A 15734-nucleotide genomic window follows, 5' to 3' on the forward strand; every position below is an offset into this window, starting at 1 on the left:
GTTTTCTACACTTGTCTGCCTGCTTTTACCTCTTTGCAGAGATATCCAGTCTTTGATTGTCCAAATATAGAGCTGTGATCAACCTATTAGAGACAGGTAATCTGGTCTAGGACCAACAAATGCTGGTTTGGTCATACTACTCAGCACAGCATCTTTGGTGGCACAAAAACTTCTCAGTCCGTCTCTGATCAATGTATTCTTCTCATAAAATGTTGTCAGAGGTGGGTAAGGGACCCAAAAACGGTGCTCTAGTAAAAGTGGCACTACTTGAATTTTTTTTATACTTAAAAGTTGTGTTGCGGCAATGCCCTTTTTCGACCCCGATACCGATAATTGGCTGTGCAGTATTGGCCGATATCATCTGTTTTAAATTGATGTGTTTGTATATATGAAGAACTGCATACTACTTGGATCTAAAATAATTGCCATCATGGCTTTACAACCAGCTTCCTACTTTTGTGAAGCATGAAAAAGACTAAAACAAACTGAGTCCAGTAGAACTTTTTATTGCCTTTCTGGAATGGGAGACAATAGTTGAGTAAACTCTTGGCTCTCAAAATTGTATCAGTGCCCTAATCGTTGGTACTCGCTGATTACGATACCACCATTTTATTGCAGTATCGGGGCCCTGCCTGATACTGGTATTGGTATCGGTGCAACACTACTTAAAAGTAGTCATCAAAGAAATAACCAAAGCAAGAGTAAAAATAAGATCATCACTGTTGGATTATAATGCCTGATTTAATGTTTAGAAAATCTATAATCATACTTTTTATGTAAGTTCTGGTATATTAAAGAATAAAATAGATTTAAAAAACTAATTCCAGAATTAGAGTCATTCATTTAGCTCAGACACCGAAAGAAAATGCAGCTGCAGCTCAGTAATGTGTAAAAATGACTTAGCTGCAGCTGACTTTCTTTGACTCACAGAGGAAATAATGATGAAACTAAACATTTTCTTCGCTGAGGAACTTCAAGCTCAAAAACAGTGTCTGTGGAAAACCTGACGGTCTGACTGTTGACTTTACTAAAAAAGAACTCTTAATTTTGAGGTAAACTATAATGTGATCTCATTCCTTAGCCTTAGGATGCTTCTTTCTTCAAAACAAGACATTACCTAACTCATATCATCAACCATGCATGGCTAAGCTTTACTGTTTTAGAGAAACATAACTCTTAAGGCTCTTTATGTGCGAACAAAGAGAACTTTAGGATAAATTGTCTACTTTGAACATCATTATGTTAACAAGTATGTTTTGGGTCATATTTTAATATTTTGTCATTTCTGATTTTGAAATATGATGTTTGACCTGCAAATAACATGGTCATTGTTGATGATTCCCTGACATTAATTATCCCTTCAGGGGTTTTTGCTACTTCCAATTCCAGTGTTTTTTGCTCTACGACACAAAAAGTTCAGATTCAGAGTAAAAACGAAGAGCAAACATATTCATTTGTAATAGTTTAAAATAAAAAGAATTTTCTTCATGTTTTGACTTACAGTCTTTGTTCTTGTCCACCAGTTGAAATATCCTGTCACAGATGTCATCAACATCAACTTCCACATTCTGCTCATTGCGTCTTTTAATCTTAGTGATGATCTGGGAAAAAACAAAACAAAAAATAACAATATTTACAATTAAATCTTTGAAAATAGAAACTTTATAATAATTTCAAACTTTGTTGTTATTCTGATTACATTCTTTGTGTGGCTGTGCATGTTACCCATTTAAGACCATGTTTGGTATTTTTACTAACATGTGAGGACCGACAAGGTGATGGCTGGTCCTAATGTGATGGACGGCCATCTTTAATGCCAGAGAGTCACTTTAGAGGTATTATGTGAATTTACTTTAAATTATTCTTAGAGTTAGGAATATACAGGTAATGGTTAGGGTTGGGCATCAATGCAGTAACTAAAATTAATGCAAGTCAATGTAGAGTGTTAATATGGGAAGAAATGCAAACTTATGCATGTGGCTGTGGTTTTGTTACCTTTGGGGGACAATTTTCTAGGAATATGATACATTTTTGGGACTTACAGGTACTTATTGGGAGAAAAAAACTGGTTCCCGTGCAGTAGTAATTGTTTGTTTTCCATTAATCCATTCCACTACCATTCCATGACCCTGAGATCGTGGCTTTCCTCCCATGATACAAGAAATGACTGTTGATTTGTCTCTAGATGCCCACAACAGAAGCTTTTTTAATTTGAAATTCAATTTTCATACAACACATTGACCTGAGCCTGAGCATTACAGTGTTTCTTTCAACTGCACATAGTAAAATGAGCAGGATTATGCTGCAGTTTGTTTGTGTTGCTTAAAATACAGCAGTGTGGCCCATGTGTACTAGTTTCATTTTAAGCTCATTTGCATTTGCTGTAACTTTTATAACTGTTCCAAATGCTTTCCATAAAACAAGCAGAGTAGAAAAACAAACAAACCATGAGCTGAAGACTCACTTTGACAACACGTCTCACTTCCTGATTGGTCAGAGAGCCATTCCCATCATTGTCATACACTTTAAAAGACCACTTCAGTTTGTCGATGAGTTTTCCACGAAGAACGAGGTTCACAGCTGCCACATACTCCATGAAGTCCAATTTACCGTCCTAAATAGAACCATAAATTACAAACTCTGTGGAAACAACCTTACATCAGCTAAGATAGATGTATTAAACAAGAAGCACTACCTTATTAGTATCAAAGGATTTAAAGACAAGTTCAATGAAAGCCAGCTCCTCCTCTGGTGATTTGCTGTTGACCCCAAAGATTTTCTTGAATTCATGCAGGTGCAGGTTTCCACTTGGACATTCACTGGTAAATTTCCGGTACAGTTCCTGAATGTGCTGAAGAGTCACTTCTTTTTCTGAGGTGGCCTGGACCTGACCCATAATTTCAAACAGGAAGGTGCAGAAATCCCCTCAGATGATGGGTTTTTGAGTCGGTACATCCTGGCAGTGCCATCAGGAGCTCATGGTTTCAACTGACCTTTTCCAGAAGAGTGGTCCCTGGGAGCTATTTCTGGAGCACCTGGTAAACAAATCCTATTGAGTCCTCATGTATCCCAATCAAATCCCCACCTATAAAGAAGGTCTGAAGGAAGACCTCTGTATTTCTAAAACTAGAGCTACACCGGCATAAAACAAATTACATTTATTTCTCTAAATCTACTTTTGCTGGTGTTGGAAAGCTAATCTGCAGACTGTTTGACTGCCGGGAGGAACAGATTTTCCTCCTGCACACCAGAGAGATTAAAAGTCTGAATCCGTCAAAGCGTAAGTGTGTGTTTGCCGATGTGTTGATCCGATGAAGCGCGTGAGGAGGCTGACCTCGCAGGGGAGGGGAAGCGGTGCTGTGATTGGATCTTCAAAAGTCTAATCAGCTTCTGAAATAGCTTCATGTTCAGGAGATAAATGGAGTGTTTTCTTATGTTTAAACCAGCTTTTTAAACCACCAGTAGCCTTCTTCATCTACATTGTTAATTACGGAATAGGATTTAACATGGATGTGACAGACTGATGAGCCTTAACTAGCTTATAATGGTTCTGAAATATACAAAGAGAACGAATGCTGCTTAGGTATATTTATGTCCGGTTGAGATATGTTTTCTTTTACGTTATTCCAGCATTTCCCTTCGCCCCCCACTAGATGTCTCAAACACCTTAACTTACAGCACAGGGTGAAGATAAAGCATGTATGGAGAAACAGGAAGTGAAACAAAAAAACCCAATGTAAAATAGTGAATTGTATAAAGAGTGAAAAAGTGAGAATGATAGAAGAGGATGGAAGCTGTTGAGTAAATCAAGATATGTGAGAGCAGCTGAGATAGAAGGTAACCCTGGAGTCTGAGGGATGGAGGACAGAGCTGGGTAAAGAAAAAATACAATGTTATGGGGGGAAAAAAACAATTACCTACCTAATGAACTGAGGAAAACCAAACATAGAAAATAAATCTTAGAGAAAATAATAGTGTCAGGGATCTAGGGCCTTGGGTTCTGAATGGTGGAGTTCTGCAGTTGCGCTTCTGCACATAGCTTAATCCACATGCCTTTAGTAGGAGAATATGGGGAGCTGGCTGCCTGGCCTCATTGCTTCAGTGTTGGCCCATGGGGAATACCAACCATCTTTGAATTTCTTGTATTTTCTCCAAGCATATTTCCCTTGTGTGTCCTTCATGTTATAGAAAAACCCCTACTGTGATCTTGGGCCGTAACCATCTACTACAAAAAATAACCTTCTGGCTTTAATCCATGACTGGTAACTATAAACCCAGCTTGGCATGTGCTATGATCCGATTCCAAAAAAACATTTGCAGGTCAGGCACCTTAGCATAACTATGACAAATGGAGAAAAGAATAGGATATTGTAAGACAGCATGGAAGAATATTAGCAAATAAACACAAGCAAAATGCTAATCTCTAACACTAAAGGATCATGGCAGATCTAAGTGATCTATTTTCACTCTCATTGGTCCATTAAATGTATCAGTCTTTATTATATGTGTCCTGGCATGTCCTTGTAGGTTATCTTTAACCTGCTGCCTCTCAGAGGATCTGGCACACCTGAGTTCTATCTTGGTATCCTGAGTCCTGGCTGTAGTCCAGCCACTATCCCAACAGGAGAACTTTACTTAGTCACATCTTGATTTCTTCGTGTTGCTTTAATATTGGGGGGGTGGGGGGTGGCGGCCTAGTGGTTATGGCATAGAACTTGGGGGGTGAATCCTGAGGTTCCCTGAGATTGCCACTCTGGTTCCCTGAGCAAAGACCCTTAACCTGTCACTGCTCCCCGGATGCCCCACATGGCAGCCCGCTGCTCCCCAAGGGGATGGGTTAAAGTCAGAAGTAAATTTCTCCAATGTAAAATCAACAAAGTTCGAATAAAAATAATATGAAGATCTGTTGTTTATGGTGTAATTAACATTTTCAGCCTCATGAGATAAAAGGGAAATTGGACACAAAAGTAAAATCTGTTTTTGAAGAAGGAAAGGGACTTTTTACTGGTGAGGTTTTGGATGGAGATAGTTAGGCAAACTGATAAGGATAAAAAAAAGGCCTAGATATGTTCTAACCTTGGAGTAAAAAAGTAAGAAACTTCTCCAGTCACCATTATGACAGAAGTCAGGAAAGTAAACAATGGAGAGCAACATGGAAGGAAGCCAGGGCATAATCAGTGTGCTTTATTGTTTCTCTCTATTATCTGTCTGAATCCCTCTCACAAGAGCTGCTCTATGCTTATTTAATGTAAACAGAGTTGTTTCGGCTTGTTAGATCAGAAGCGACTGCTGTGGTGTTGACGTGCGTAAATTGCCTTCAATGGTATCATGTAATTTAGTGGGTCAACCCGACTCTGGTGTTCCCAGAGCACACCGATCAGAGCTGAGGAAATTTTAATATGGGTCGTTTTCTGAGTCATTTGACCCAGTAGACACCAGTCAGTGAGCCACTAAAGAGCAATTGTTTCAGGGTTTAAACTGTTTTTTTGGTCAGTGGAAAAGGGGTACCAGATTGTCCTCTGTCTCTGCTCTCCTTAGAGCCAACCACATTGTTTTATTTTACAGATATAGGAGGACTACTTATTTAGATGATCCACACGGAAATAAAAGATTGTCCTCTATACCTTTATTGAAAAGATTATTGGTAACAAAAGCTACATTTGGAAGCTTTTGAAAAAAAAACAAAAAAAAAAAACATTAACCCTTCATTGTTGGGGTGTAAAGGAGAGAGGAAGGTAAATTTGCAAACATAAAACAGCCTATGGTGCTCTGACTCATGAAAAAAGACCAAGAACTTCAGGTAGCTCTGTGATTTAAAAAAAATGTTGGTAGGTTAATAGAAGGTTAAAAGTATTAGAAATTCAACAAGCTTTTTAAAAGAGCTCACAGTTTCCATATATCTTATTTAATGGGTTGATTAAACTTAAATCAAATATTAATTTTACTTTAAAGACAAATGTTCATCATGTTTTCTATTTTCTGTCAGTCGTAGGTTATGGTCGTTACTGTACTTTAAAGAAATGGATGCAGCCTATCATGTTTCTCTATAGTTTGTTTCAAACGTAAATGTTTAAATACATGTTTACCGGTCTTAAATACAGGGCTCAAATAACCTAAAATCTCTTATATCATAAGCATTTTTATTTCTCAAAGCAGTTTTGATGCTTCCAAATCTGAATTTAAAAAACTAATTAAACTCTGTTAATAAACAGCAAACGTTTTTATAGGAATAACCAAAATTCTGATCTAATTACTGTGATTTAAATAAATGTATTTGTTTATTTTTAATTGATCCACTTTTTATTTTAACTGCCTACTTTACCTTTTCATCTATGATGAGCTCTGTATTGACTTGACTATCTGGACCCCAGGGAAAAATGTCTAGATGCTTTAAACTTTGATGGATTGTTAACTTTCTCACCTTTAGAGACCAGCAGCCTGATTTCTACACAGAAGGTATTCAGTCACATGAGGATGGCGAGCAGCATCCTTCCGCAGTCTCCTTCAGCCTTACTGATGTGTAAAAGTAAAGAGAAAGTGATGAAAAATCTGAAAGTTAGCCATAAATTTGGAAAGTAAACATAAACGCTGAATGTCTCAATAAATAGATAAATAATTATAATTTTTCCTCATCGTGAGGAAACAGCAGACGCTAAATATGAAAAGTCCAACAAGGCAATTGTTGATTTATTTCAAAGGGTTAAACATTTTATGCAATAGTCTAATGAGGTAATGTGATTAATCTCTTAGAAGCATGCCTCCTGAGAGAAGCCGGCTGACGGTGCAAATCTCTTTAGTGTGACTGACTGAGTCAATTGGAGCCTTCGCCACGTTAGATAGACGATCAGAACTTTCACAAACTCCGCAGGGATCCTTTGGACCAATGCAACTGGACACCAGGAAGCAAGAGAAAAGCAGCAGTGATGGGAATCTTGCTCAGATTCAGGAGATGTGTGTCATTTTTCTGAGGGAATGTCCCAGCGGCGCCTTGCATCTACACGAGTTCAAGAGGATGTTTGGCGTCCAGAGCAGCTCGCGAGAGGAGTCCCTCTTCCTCGAGACAATCTTCCGCTCATTCGACACAAACCAGGTGAACCATTTTCACATCTGGATGCCGGAAGTCACAGTCAGGGTCTTTTTTTGATTAACACTCCTGGTTTATCCACAGGACAACACGCTGGACTTCATTGAGTACGTTGCTGCTCTTAACTTGATTCTAAGAGGGAATCTGGAAGATCGGCTCAAATGGTCCTTTAAGATGTACGACCGAGACGGGAACGGAAAACTGGACAGGAAGGAGGTGAAGCTCCTCATAAGGGTGAGAAAAAGATGAACAGCTAAAGTTTAAAGTTCTGTAACAGAAATCGTCTCGGGGTGGACTTCAGTGACCCAGTAATCTGGGATTAGGGTAAGAGGCTAAGGTCATGTCATGTGGCTCCATTGACAGAAAAAGAGTTGATCCTAAGCCCCTTTAACCTGGAGATCAGCTGGTAAGAAAGCACAGCTGTCCTGAGCTGGAGCATCAAAGCTGGGCTGATGTTCTAATAGAACACCATCATCAGCGAACATCTAATCTGGAGTCTCATGAACAACATCTAACCTTTAGTCCCCTGGTTGGGTTTTGCCCCTAATAAGCCTGTTTGCCTTAGTAGATTTAGGCCACTCTGATATCAGTTAATAGAATCAGATTTTTATGTTTTCTAAGGGTTTATTTAAGCTCATTAAAATTTTCTCCCCCATTCGTTAATAAAAAAAATGCACCAGAGACTGGCCTCCAACGCTGTTTTCCTCAATGTTTCTTTTCATGCTACAAGTTTGATGTAAAAAGATGCTGAGAAAAGACCAAAGCTTCTCTGAAGAAAATGATAAAATAAAATAATCTGGACAAAAAGTAGAAGATTTATAAAGACCTATAAAAAATAAATATGATTATAATCTTATAAAAATCCTAATGAGCCTCCACCTACTGGATTTACTTTGATTTTCACGTTGTCATCAAATGAGAACAAAAAAAAATAATTTGTGTTTTAGCAGACCTACCAAAGTGTTTAAATAAATTAGAGTTGGTAATAAGATCTGATTTTTGTAAAATATATTATAGTCAGTAAAGCACCATTGCCCAAACAACAAAAAATAACTGTATGAAATACTAATAACATGGATGATAATACCAATGGTACTGAAAGTTTGTGTTTTTTAACTTTTCTTCAGTCTGTTTTAGATTTTAAGATTTATCAGTTTTGCTTTTAATCAAACGTTATGAGAACAGCTGTAGGTTTTAATGTGTGACTTACTAATTTCTGATCCAAGGTTCTTCACAAAATCAAGCTTCAGGGGAGTGAAGTCGGTCTGACTCCGTCGGAGATCTGCGATCGGATCTTTGAGCGCGTTGACGACAATAATGACGGTAGGTTGGAGAACACGCTCATCCTCAGCTCCCACAGTTAGGAATCACAAGGAGAAGTTTACTTCTCTTCTACAACTCAGTTTAGAAAGTGAAACTTTTATAGATTTATCAGACATAGAGGGAAATATTCCAGCATTTACTTCTGGTGGATTTAAGGATTGTTTATTACAGATAAGAATAACAAAAATTCAGAGTCTCAGAAAACAAGAAAATTGATTAAGCCCAAAACAATCGAAATGTCAGCCTCTTAAAAGGTAAGTTGGTTCCCAGTTTGCTTTGATTGCATCTGCATTGTTGGTTCTGATGCCTCTTGACTCCGTTGATTCTTCATGAAGTTTTGGTCTCTAAGCATCAGGGTTCTTGTTTAAATTAGAGGCCTATCAGTAACACCATCCTCCTTGAACCAGCTGTTACAGTTAATCTGCAGAGTTTTTTTGTTTGTTGTGGATCTTGATGTTCTGACTCCAGCTTTAGGCCACTTTTTCTTAAGCTCATCCCTCTTTATTAAATCTACTTTGCTTGTCAATCCTCTAAAGGCTGCAGTTACTCGTGCATCTTTTCATAATGGACATTTTTTCCTTCCACTTAACTTTCTAAAAATATGCCATAACTTCACAACATAACTGTTTTAATTTTGCGAGACATTTTTTTGCGAGGAATTTATTTTAAAAGTACTGGTTCACATGAAATGCTCATACCTAATTTATCCAAAAGCATTTTTATTTTTCCAGAGTTCCAATCAAAGATAAGCTTTTTGTGAGTAAGAAAATAAAGATTTGATGTTAAGGAGATTTTCATGGGGGCTCTTTGTTTTTCCCCGTCTTCTCAGGTGAGATAACACTGAGTGAGTTCATGGAGGGGGCCCAGAAAGACGATTGGCTCATGGACCTTCTCAATCTAGACATCAACACCTCCGGCTGGGTGATCCGAAACTGCAGGAAACTATGTTGACCTTTAAATGCTCAGCGGATGACCTCTTCCTTTGGTTTAAATATATTTAATCTGTGAGTTATGAGTTGCCTTTTAAAACTCAGCGCTGGACCGCTTTATGAGACAGAAGTTCTGCAGGAACCTCTTGAGTGAGTTTAATCATCCAATACAGATGAATGAACTACTTCATATCCACATTTATGATATTTGAATCAGAATTAATCTTCATCAATGATTGCAATGTTCAGATTATCTGCATATATTCTAACAAAGTCATGTCATCCAGTGTCCAATGTGGTTAAAGCTGAAATGTTTTAAAAATGACGTCCCAGAAGCAGCAGGTCTGAAGGAAATATTCATATTCATTGATGTGACAGAAAGGATGGAGTTATGAACAAAGTTCTGTTTGAAGTTTCTTACATGTTATTGCCTTGAAAAGGAGAGAAAGTGGAAGAATAAAGAGGAATGTTTTGATATTGAACCGTTTGTTGTTTCTATAGAGCTACTCTATAAACTGCAGTGTGACATCATTAGAGCTGCAGATGCGAGCAGAAGGTTTCTTCTCTCCTTCTGAAGGTCAATCATTGGGGGTTTTAATCAACTGTTTGAAATGTACATCAGTATTCTGGTACTCAATGATACATTCATTTATTTTATTCACACAGGATCGATTCTAAAGCTTTAATATTGATGCATGCTGATGAAAGCATCTCCTCTTGTACCTTAAAAGGAAGAATACAGGCACTTAGTGAAGAGCTAAGGAGGAGAACCAAAATTTAGAAAAGTCTCATGAATCCATTAAACAATTGCAACTTCAGAGATCAAAGAACTTATTCTTTGCAAAGGCAAACTATTAAAAAAACCATCAGTAGGAGTTTCTGAGCGGACCCAAGGCACGGGCAGGCAGAACCAGCTCGGTGAGTTAAAGCATTTAAATAAATAAAAAAAACATGAAAAAACCTAAAGAATTTAATGACACAAGCTTTGGAAACGATATTTGCTTTAAAGGAAAAGTCCGGTCAGCAAAGAATAATCAATGGATCCTTATCTATACCTAAAGCGAATATGTCTGTGGTGATTTAATGACTCTAGGGTTAATCAGTAAAAAATTAAAATAATAATTCACTGAGTCTGGGAATAACCATTTTTGCCCAAATATAGTAACCCCTCCCTCCTGCCATCTTCCAGCAGTGATGTCACGGTGCGGTAAGCCTTGCCCCATTCTCCCCGCTTTACAAGCAAAATCAATGGGAACTACTAGACACATCTGCAATCAACAACAATTATTGAAGATTTTCAGAGGACTTCACCATTGAAATTCACCAGAGCTATAGTGAAACTGACAATGCCCATGTGCATGGCAGCTGGATATTGTAATATATTGGGTAAGAGTGAAAAGAAAAAAAGAGTTATTTCACCTTTCCGATTCCTGATCCTCCACGGACGGGTTCGTCGTTGGATTGCCAACTTGAAGAGGGAGGATTTGCCATCGAACTTCTGGCCAGAAAAAAACCCCACATAAAACGTAGCTAAGATTTCGAAGAAGAATGTTTTCAAGATGACTTGGATAATAGCACGTTTTGACAAATACCAGATGCAGCACTGGGACTTGATCAACAGCCGATACCGCACAGTGACGTCACAAACCAGTAGGTGGCAGTAGTGCTCTTTGACAAACATGGATGCCTCCATTCAAGCACATTCAAATTAAATTACTCCTAATTAAAACACTTATCATTTATTGAAATGTTTGTAATAATGTCATATATAAAGCACTTGTAATAGTTTAAATTCTGAATATGAGCAGACTTTTCCTCTAAGAGGTGATGAAAAAACAGAAGCATATATAAAGCACTTGCTGCAGGTGATAACAGGCAAAACAGTTTAACAAGGATGACGGTTCATTAGGTAGGTAGTTTAGTATAAACAAAATACTAAACAATAAAAGATACCTGAAATAGAAAAACACATGAAACAAAACAGGATTAATCCTAAACAAGAAACACAGAATATAGGATCAAAGAATAAATTAATAAGTTCAAACACCTGAAAAATATTAGAAGAAATCATCAACTGATCTGTCTGGAGATTGTGGGCATGACAACAAGAAATACTGACAGCAGTTTTTAAATGAAAACCTAAAGCAAATCTGAAAGATGTGTGTCCGGATGAAAACATCTACAGTTAGAGATCTCAGGTTGACTCAAACCACGGTGACCCGGAAAAAATTTCTTAATCTACAAGAGTGAAACTTGCTACTGTCAGGATGGAAAAGACAATGGCTGGTAAAAAACACACATAGGTCAGAAGAGGAAAAAGATTATGAATAGTCTAAGATTATGACTGGATGAGTGTTAAGCATGGTGGTGGCAGCAGCATTCTGTGGTCCTGCTTTTTCCCACGTTCTAATGGTGAATTAAAAAAAATGAAGGGTTAAGCTTTTAGACTAATCTCTAAATCCCCATTTCTGTCCAAAGTTGTAGAGAAAACATTTTCTATTCAGTTGAGGTTTTATTTCTGAGACGTTTCAGTCTAGCTTTAAACCCCTTCTGATAATCATTTGTTCAGTGGACTCTGGTAGCTCTGGTCCTTCCTCTCCCTGACCTGACTGCTGTGTTTGAGAATGTGGACTGGGAGATTCCTTTCCATCACTTCCAATAAGGACTCAGCCCTTCACCCGAATTTCCGGCCAACCTTGCAACCTCAACCGAAGGGAACCAAAAGTCCAACCTTGGGCCAAAGGGTTTTTTTTTTGCAACTCTTTTTTTTAAGCATGACATAACTTTTAGGCCGCTCAGTGGCGCGGTGGGTAGCACTGCTGCCTTGCAGCCTGCATGGACTTTGCATGTTCTCCCTGAGCATGCGCGGGTTCTCTCTGGGTACTCTGGCTTCCTCCCACAGTCCAAAAACATGACTGTTAGGTTAATTGGCTTCTCTAAATTCTCCTCAGTGTGAGTGGATGGATTTTTTGTCCTGTTTGTCTCTGTGTTGCCCTGTGATGGACTGGGCGACCTGTGCAGGGTGGACCCAGCCTCTCACCTGTAGACAGCTGCTACCAGCTCCTAATTTACACTCCACTCTGACCAAACACCAAGTCTTCTTTTCAGCCTATGTCCGTATGTTCAAATGCCATTGCATCTTTGATGATGATTTTTTTTCACACTCTTCTCTACTTATCAGTAAAGAAAATGTTAAGGTTAAAAACTCTTAAATTAGATTTTAAGCCAAATTCGATCATAATCTAGAGTGATAGTGCAAGGAGCAGACGTTCTGAGGACATAACAGTTATATGACGACACATCTTAATGTTTGCAATAAAGCGTCACTCTATTAGGATCAAAGAGTAATCATCTAATATTCAGCTTTACTTTCTGCAGGAGGATTGATTTAAATGGTTTTTGATCCTCTTAAAGAGCCGTGAGAGAGAGAGAAAGAAGGATGGAGTTAAAATCTTTAGTCTTCTTTATTTCTCCTTTTTCTTTCTCATTAGAATGTCTCAACACAATCAATTTATAGACTTTTATTTATTTCTGGTAAGATTTTCTATTTGACACTTTAGATTCAGTTCACCATATTTTTTAAGGTTCCATATTTAGTTGCTTGATTTTATCATTATTTAGTCAGCTCTGGTCAGCTGCTTAGTGGCACAGTGCGTAGCACTGCTGCCTTGCAGCAAGAAGGTTCTGGGTTTGACTTCTGGCCCGGGGTCTTTCTGCATGGAGTTTGCATTTTCTCCCTGAGCATGTGTGGGTTCTCTCTGGGTACTCTGGCTTCCTCCCACAGTACAAAAACACGACTGTTAGGTTAATTGGCTTCTCTAAATTCTCCTTAGGTGTAAGTGTGTGAATGGTTGTTTGTCTCTGTGTTTCACTGGGATAGACTGGCGACCTGTCCAGGGTGGACCCTTCCTCTCGCCCATTGACAGCTGGAGATAAGCACCAGTACCCCTTGGGATGGATAGTCAGCTCTGGTCAGCTTGCGTCATACTCTCTTGTTTTATAATTGTTATTGACAACTTAAGCACTTAGCATAAGTTGCTTTTAAACAGCTTTATTGACAATTTAACTTGATAAATAACGGGATATGCTGTAAAACCCACTATACCACTAGTTCTGGGATAATTAAGTTGGATTAATATTTAGTGTGAACTTCCCAAATCAGAATTTTTAATACAGTGTCAATAAAAGCAGGTTTATTTGAGGAAACCAACATTTTGAATCAAAATGAAACATCAACCAGACTGATAAAATAAACTGAAATTAATTTACTAAATCAGTTTAGTTCTTTAGTTTAATTTGTTTAGTCAATTAGAACAGATGTTCAGACACCATGGACTAAAAAAGTGGATTTATTGTACAAATTTTCATGTTTATACAGACATTTGCATAGTTTTAATCCATCATTCTATCATTGATGGAAATTATTAAAGGATTGATTTTGCATTAAAGAAAAAAAAATACATTTCAACAAAATCTGGGGAATTTGTCATATTTTTTTCAGATAACAGGGCATTAAAATATAATTTTATGAATGGGTTTCTGAAAGTGCAGTTTGGCTGAGAAATATACAAAAATACAAAAAAACGCTCAACTGCTGCAGAGTCATTCGATGAAAGAACTCCTGCAGCCTAGAGCACATTCCTTCCCTCCAGCAGACATCCTCCAGCAAAACCAAAAAAAAAAATCCCCAAAACTCTTGGATGTGGCTCCAGGTGTTTGTGGGTTCTAGGCGGTTCCAAACTGAGCCAGGTCGCCCAACTCAACGTCACCGAACTCCTCCCAGGGGCAGATCACTGCAGCATCTGCAGGGAAACAAGCCAAACATGAGGAAACGCCTCAACATGTCAAATCTTTAGGCTGAATCTGGACAGAGACTCACCGTCAAGCCCGTCCATCCCTGGCAGAGCGCTGCTGAAGCTGTATGGAAATTAAACATTGAATTAGAAAACATTTGTATCTTCAGAGAAGATTATATTTATACCTGATTTTGAAAGACTCTGCTCACCCTTTCTGCCCTGGTTTGGGAGCTTTGCTCTTGAACTGTCTGCTCTCCTTCTGCTTGAACTCAGCTGGAGTGGGCTTGGTATCCTCAGATACTGCTGATGCATTCATGTTCTCCACTGAGCATCGGAAAGAAGAAAGTTCATACATAGACATGAGTTTTAGGTTCATTAAAACGAGCTGCTTAAATTCTGCTGTTCAAACTTTCAAAATAATAAAGCATTCTGGTATTTTTTACTCACTTAGCAGGAAAATAGCTTTAGCTACCAATGGCATACAAGCTTTATTCATTGGGCACCTTAATGACCCACAAGACCAAATTAAACTATGCCCATGTAATAATGACATCAAAAGGACCTGAAAATACTTGAACCAAGCTGTTTCAAAATAAGAAAAATAATTATACAATCAGTTCAATTGAATTGAAGTTGAAATTATACAGAAGTAGCAGCATTCTGTTTCCTTTGAAGCTGAGAGATTAAGGAATCGCTTCATAAACTGTCTTACGGTTATCCTGCCAAGAGGTAACAAGGGCTCAGATTACTCTAATTTATTTAATGCCACTGAGAGACGCCTGTCTTTACTGTAGCTAGCGACCGCAAATAGAAAAACAGGATTTAGAAAATGGACTGATGGGATTTATCTGAGTTGAGTCCAGCATTAATGAATCCTTTAGGTTTAAAGCAGCTGGCTTGATGTAATGGATTATAGAGTCCATTACATACCACCAACTCAGGACTTTTCTCAATAAACTTTAAAATGTTAACTGCTAGAGATTTGCAGACTTATAGTTTTACAGCAACAGCTGGTTGGGTGTCATCTGCATCACATCGAAAGCATAACATCTGAGCATCCTCTGTAGAAGATTGTTAAATAACAATAGAGTGCATTTTGTCAAAGGCTGGTGGCAGACAGAAGAACATTCCTAAGCTTTACTATAACATGAACATCCTTGGAACTACAACAACATTTCATGTCCCTTTGTGATAAACAAGTATTTCTGAAACGAAATGAACTAAATTTAAGGACATTTTCTATTTGCAAGAAACAAGAGGGAGCAGGTGGATGGAAGATGAGGGTGGGGAGGGAAATGTGGGACGCCATCCAATTGAGGAGTAAAGGAGGAAATATATTTGAACTGATGTAAACTGATCTAGAATGGTGCCTCTAAAGCCTCCAAGAAAGAAAGTGAGATCCTACAGTCCACAGTGTTAAAGGAGATAATAAATCTAGAAGCACAGGAATAGAACCTGCTCAGCACAATAAACACATTAACAAATTCTACTTACTTGTTTTCTGATGTTAAAGATGATTTTCCTTGCAGGCAAGCGTGTAAGAAGTTGTTGCAAGACAAAGAAGTAGTCCTCTTTCTTCTTGCTTTCTCGGTCTTCTGTCTC

The 15734-nt window shown here is 38.1% G+C and overlaps 3 protein-coding genes across 3 annotated transcripts in view; 1 reads left to right on the top strand and 2 right to left on the bottom strand.

Annotated features, from left to right (window-relative positions):
* Nucleotides 1-3134, bottom strand: part of LOC107097713 (guanylyl cyclase-activating protein 2-like) — a 10524-nt gene extending 7390 nt beyond the window's left edge. Inside the window, exons 1-3 of the mRNA XM_015394970.1 lie at nucleotides 2696-3134; nucleotides 2465-2614; nucleotides 1502-1601 (exon numbers count right to left, since the gene is read on the bottom strand). Of these exons, the coding sequence (XP_015250456.1) occupies nucleotides 1502-1601; nucleotides 2465-2614; nucleotides 2696-2896 (451 nt within the window). The 5' untranslated portion in view covers nucleotides 2897-3134. The remainder of the gene's footprint in view (nucleotides 1-1501; nucleotides 1602-2464; nucleotides 2615-2695) is intronic.
* Nucleotides 3135-6871: 3737 nt separating this feature from the next.
* Nucleotides 6872-9702, top strand: LOC107097717 (guanylyl cyclase-activating protein 2-like). The gene is made up of 4 exons (XM_015394976.1): nucleotides 6872-7090; nucleotides 7169-7318; nucleotides 8311-8407; nucleotides 9237-9702. Exons 1-4 carry the CDS (start codon nucleotides 6884-6886, stop codon nucleotides 9356-9358), a joined length of 576 nt encoding a protein of 191 aa, XP_015250462.1. The 5' UTR covers nucleotides 6872-6883; the 3' UTR covers nucleotides 9359-9702.
* A 4067-nt stretch (nucleotides 9703-13769) lies between these two features.
* LOC107097718 (retinal cone rhodopsin-sensitive cGMP 3',5'-cyclic phosphodiesterase subunit gamma-like) lies at nucleotides 13770-15734 on the bottom strand. The gene is made up of 4 exons (XM_015394977.1): nucleotides 15627-15734; nucleotides 14342-14456; nucleotides 14216-14253; nucleotides 13770-14138 (listed from the first exon to the last, which is right to left on the bottom strand). Coding segments are annotated over exons 1-4 (231 nt in total). The 5' UTR covers nucleotides 15628-15734; the 3' UTR covers nucleotides 13770-14061.

The sequence above is a fragment of the Cyprinodon variegatus genome, unplaced genomic scaffold (genome assembly GCF_000732505.1).
Source record: "Cyprinodon variegatus isolate N-32 unplaced genomic scaffold, C_variegatus-1.0 Scaffold716, whole genome shotgun sequence".
Classification (NCBI taxonomy): domain Eukaryota; kingdom Metazoa; phylum Chordata; class Actinopteri; order Cyprinodontiformes; family Cyprinodontidae; genus Cyprinodon; species Cyprinodon variegatus.

Excerpts from the sequence above, each read along its gene's own strand:
- LOC107097717 (XM_015394976.1), top strand. The coding sequence starts at position 6,884 with ATGCAACTGGACACCAGGAAGCAAGAGAAAAGCAGCAGTGATGGGAAT. Across the intron at positions 7,091-7,168 it reads GCTCATTCGACACAAACCAG|GACAACACGCTGGACTTCAT; the intron begins GTGAACCATTTT and ends GTTTATCCACAG. Across the intron at positions 7,319-8,310 it reads AGGTGAAGCTCCTCATAAGG|GTTCTTCACAAAATCAAGCT; the intron begins GTGAGAAAAAGA and ends TTCTGATCCAAG.
- LOC107097718 (XM_015394977.1), bottom strand. Across the intron at positions 14,254-14,341 it reads CCCAAACCAGGGCAGAAAGG|CTTCAGCAGCGCTCTGCCAG; the intron begins GTGAGCAGAGTC and ends ATTTCCATACAG. Across the intron at positions 14,139-14,215 it reads AGGGATGGACGGGCTTGACG|ATGCTGCAGTGATCTGCCCC; the intron begins GTGAGTCTCTGT and ends GTTTCCCTGCAG.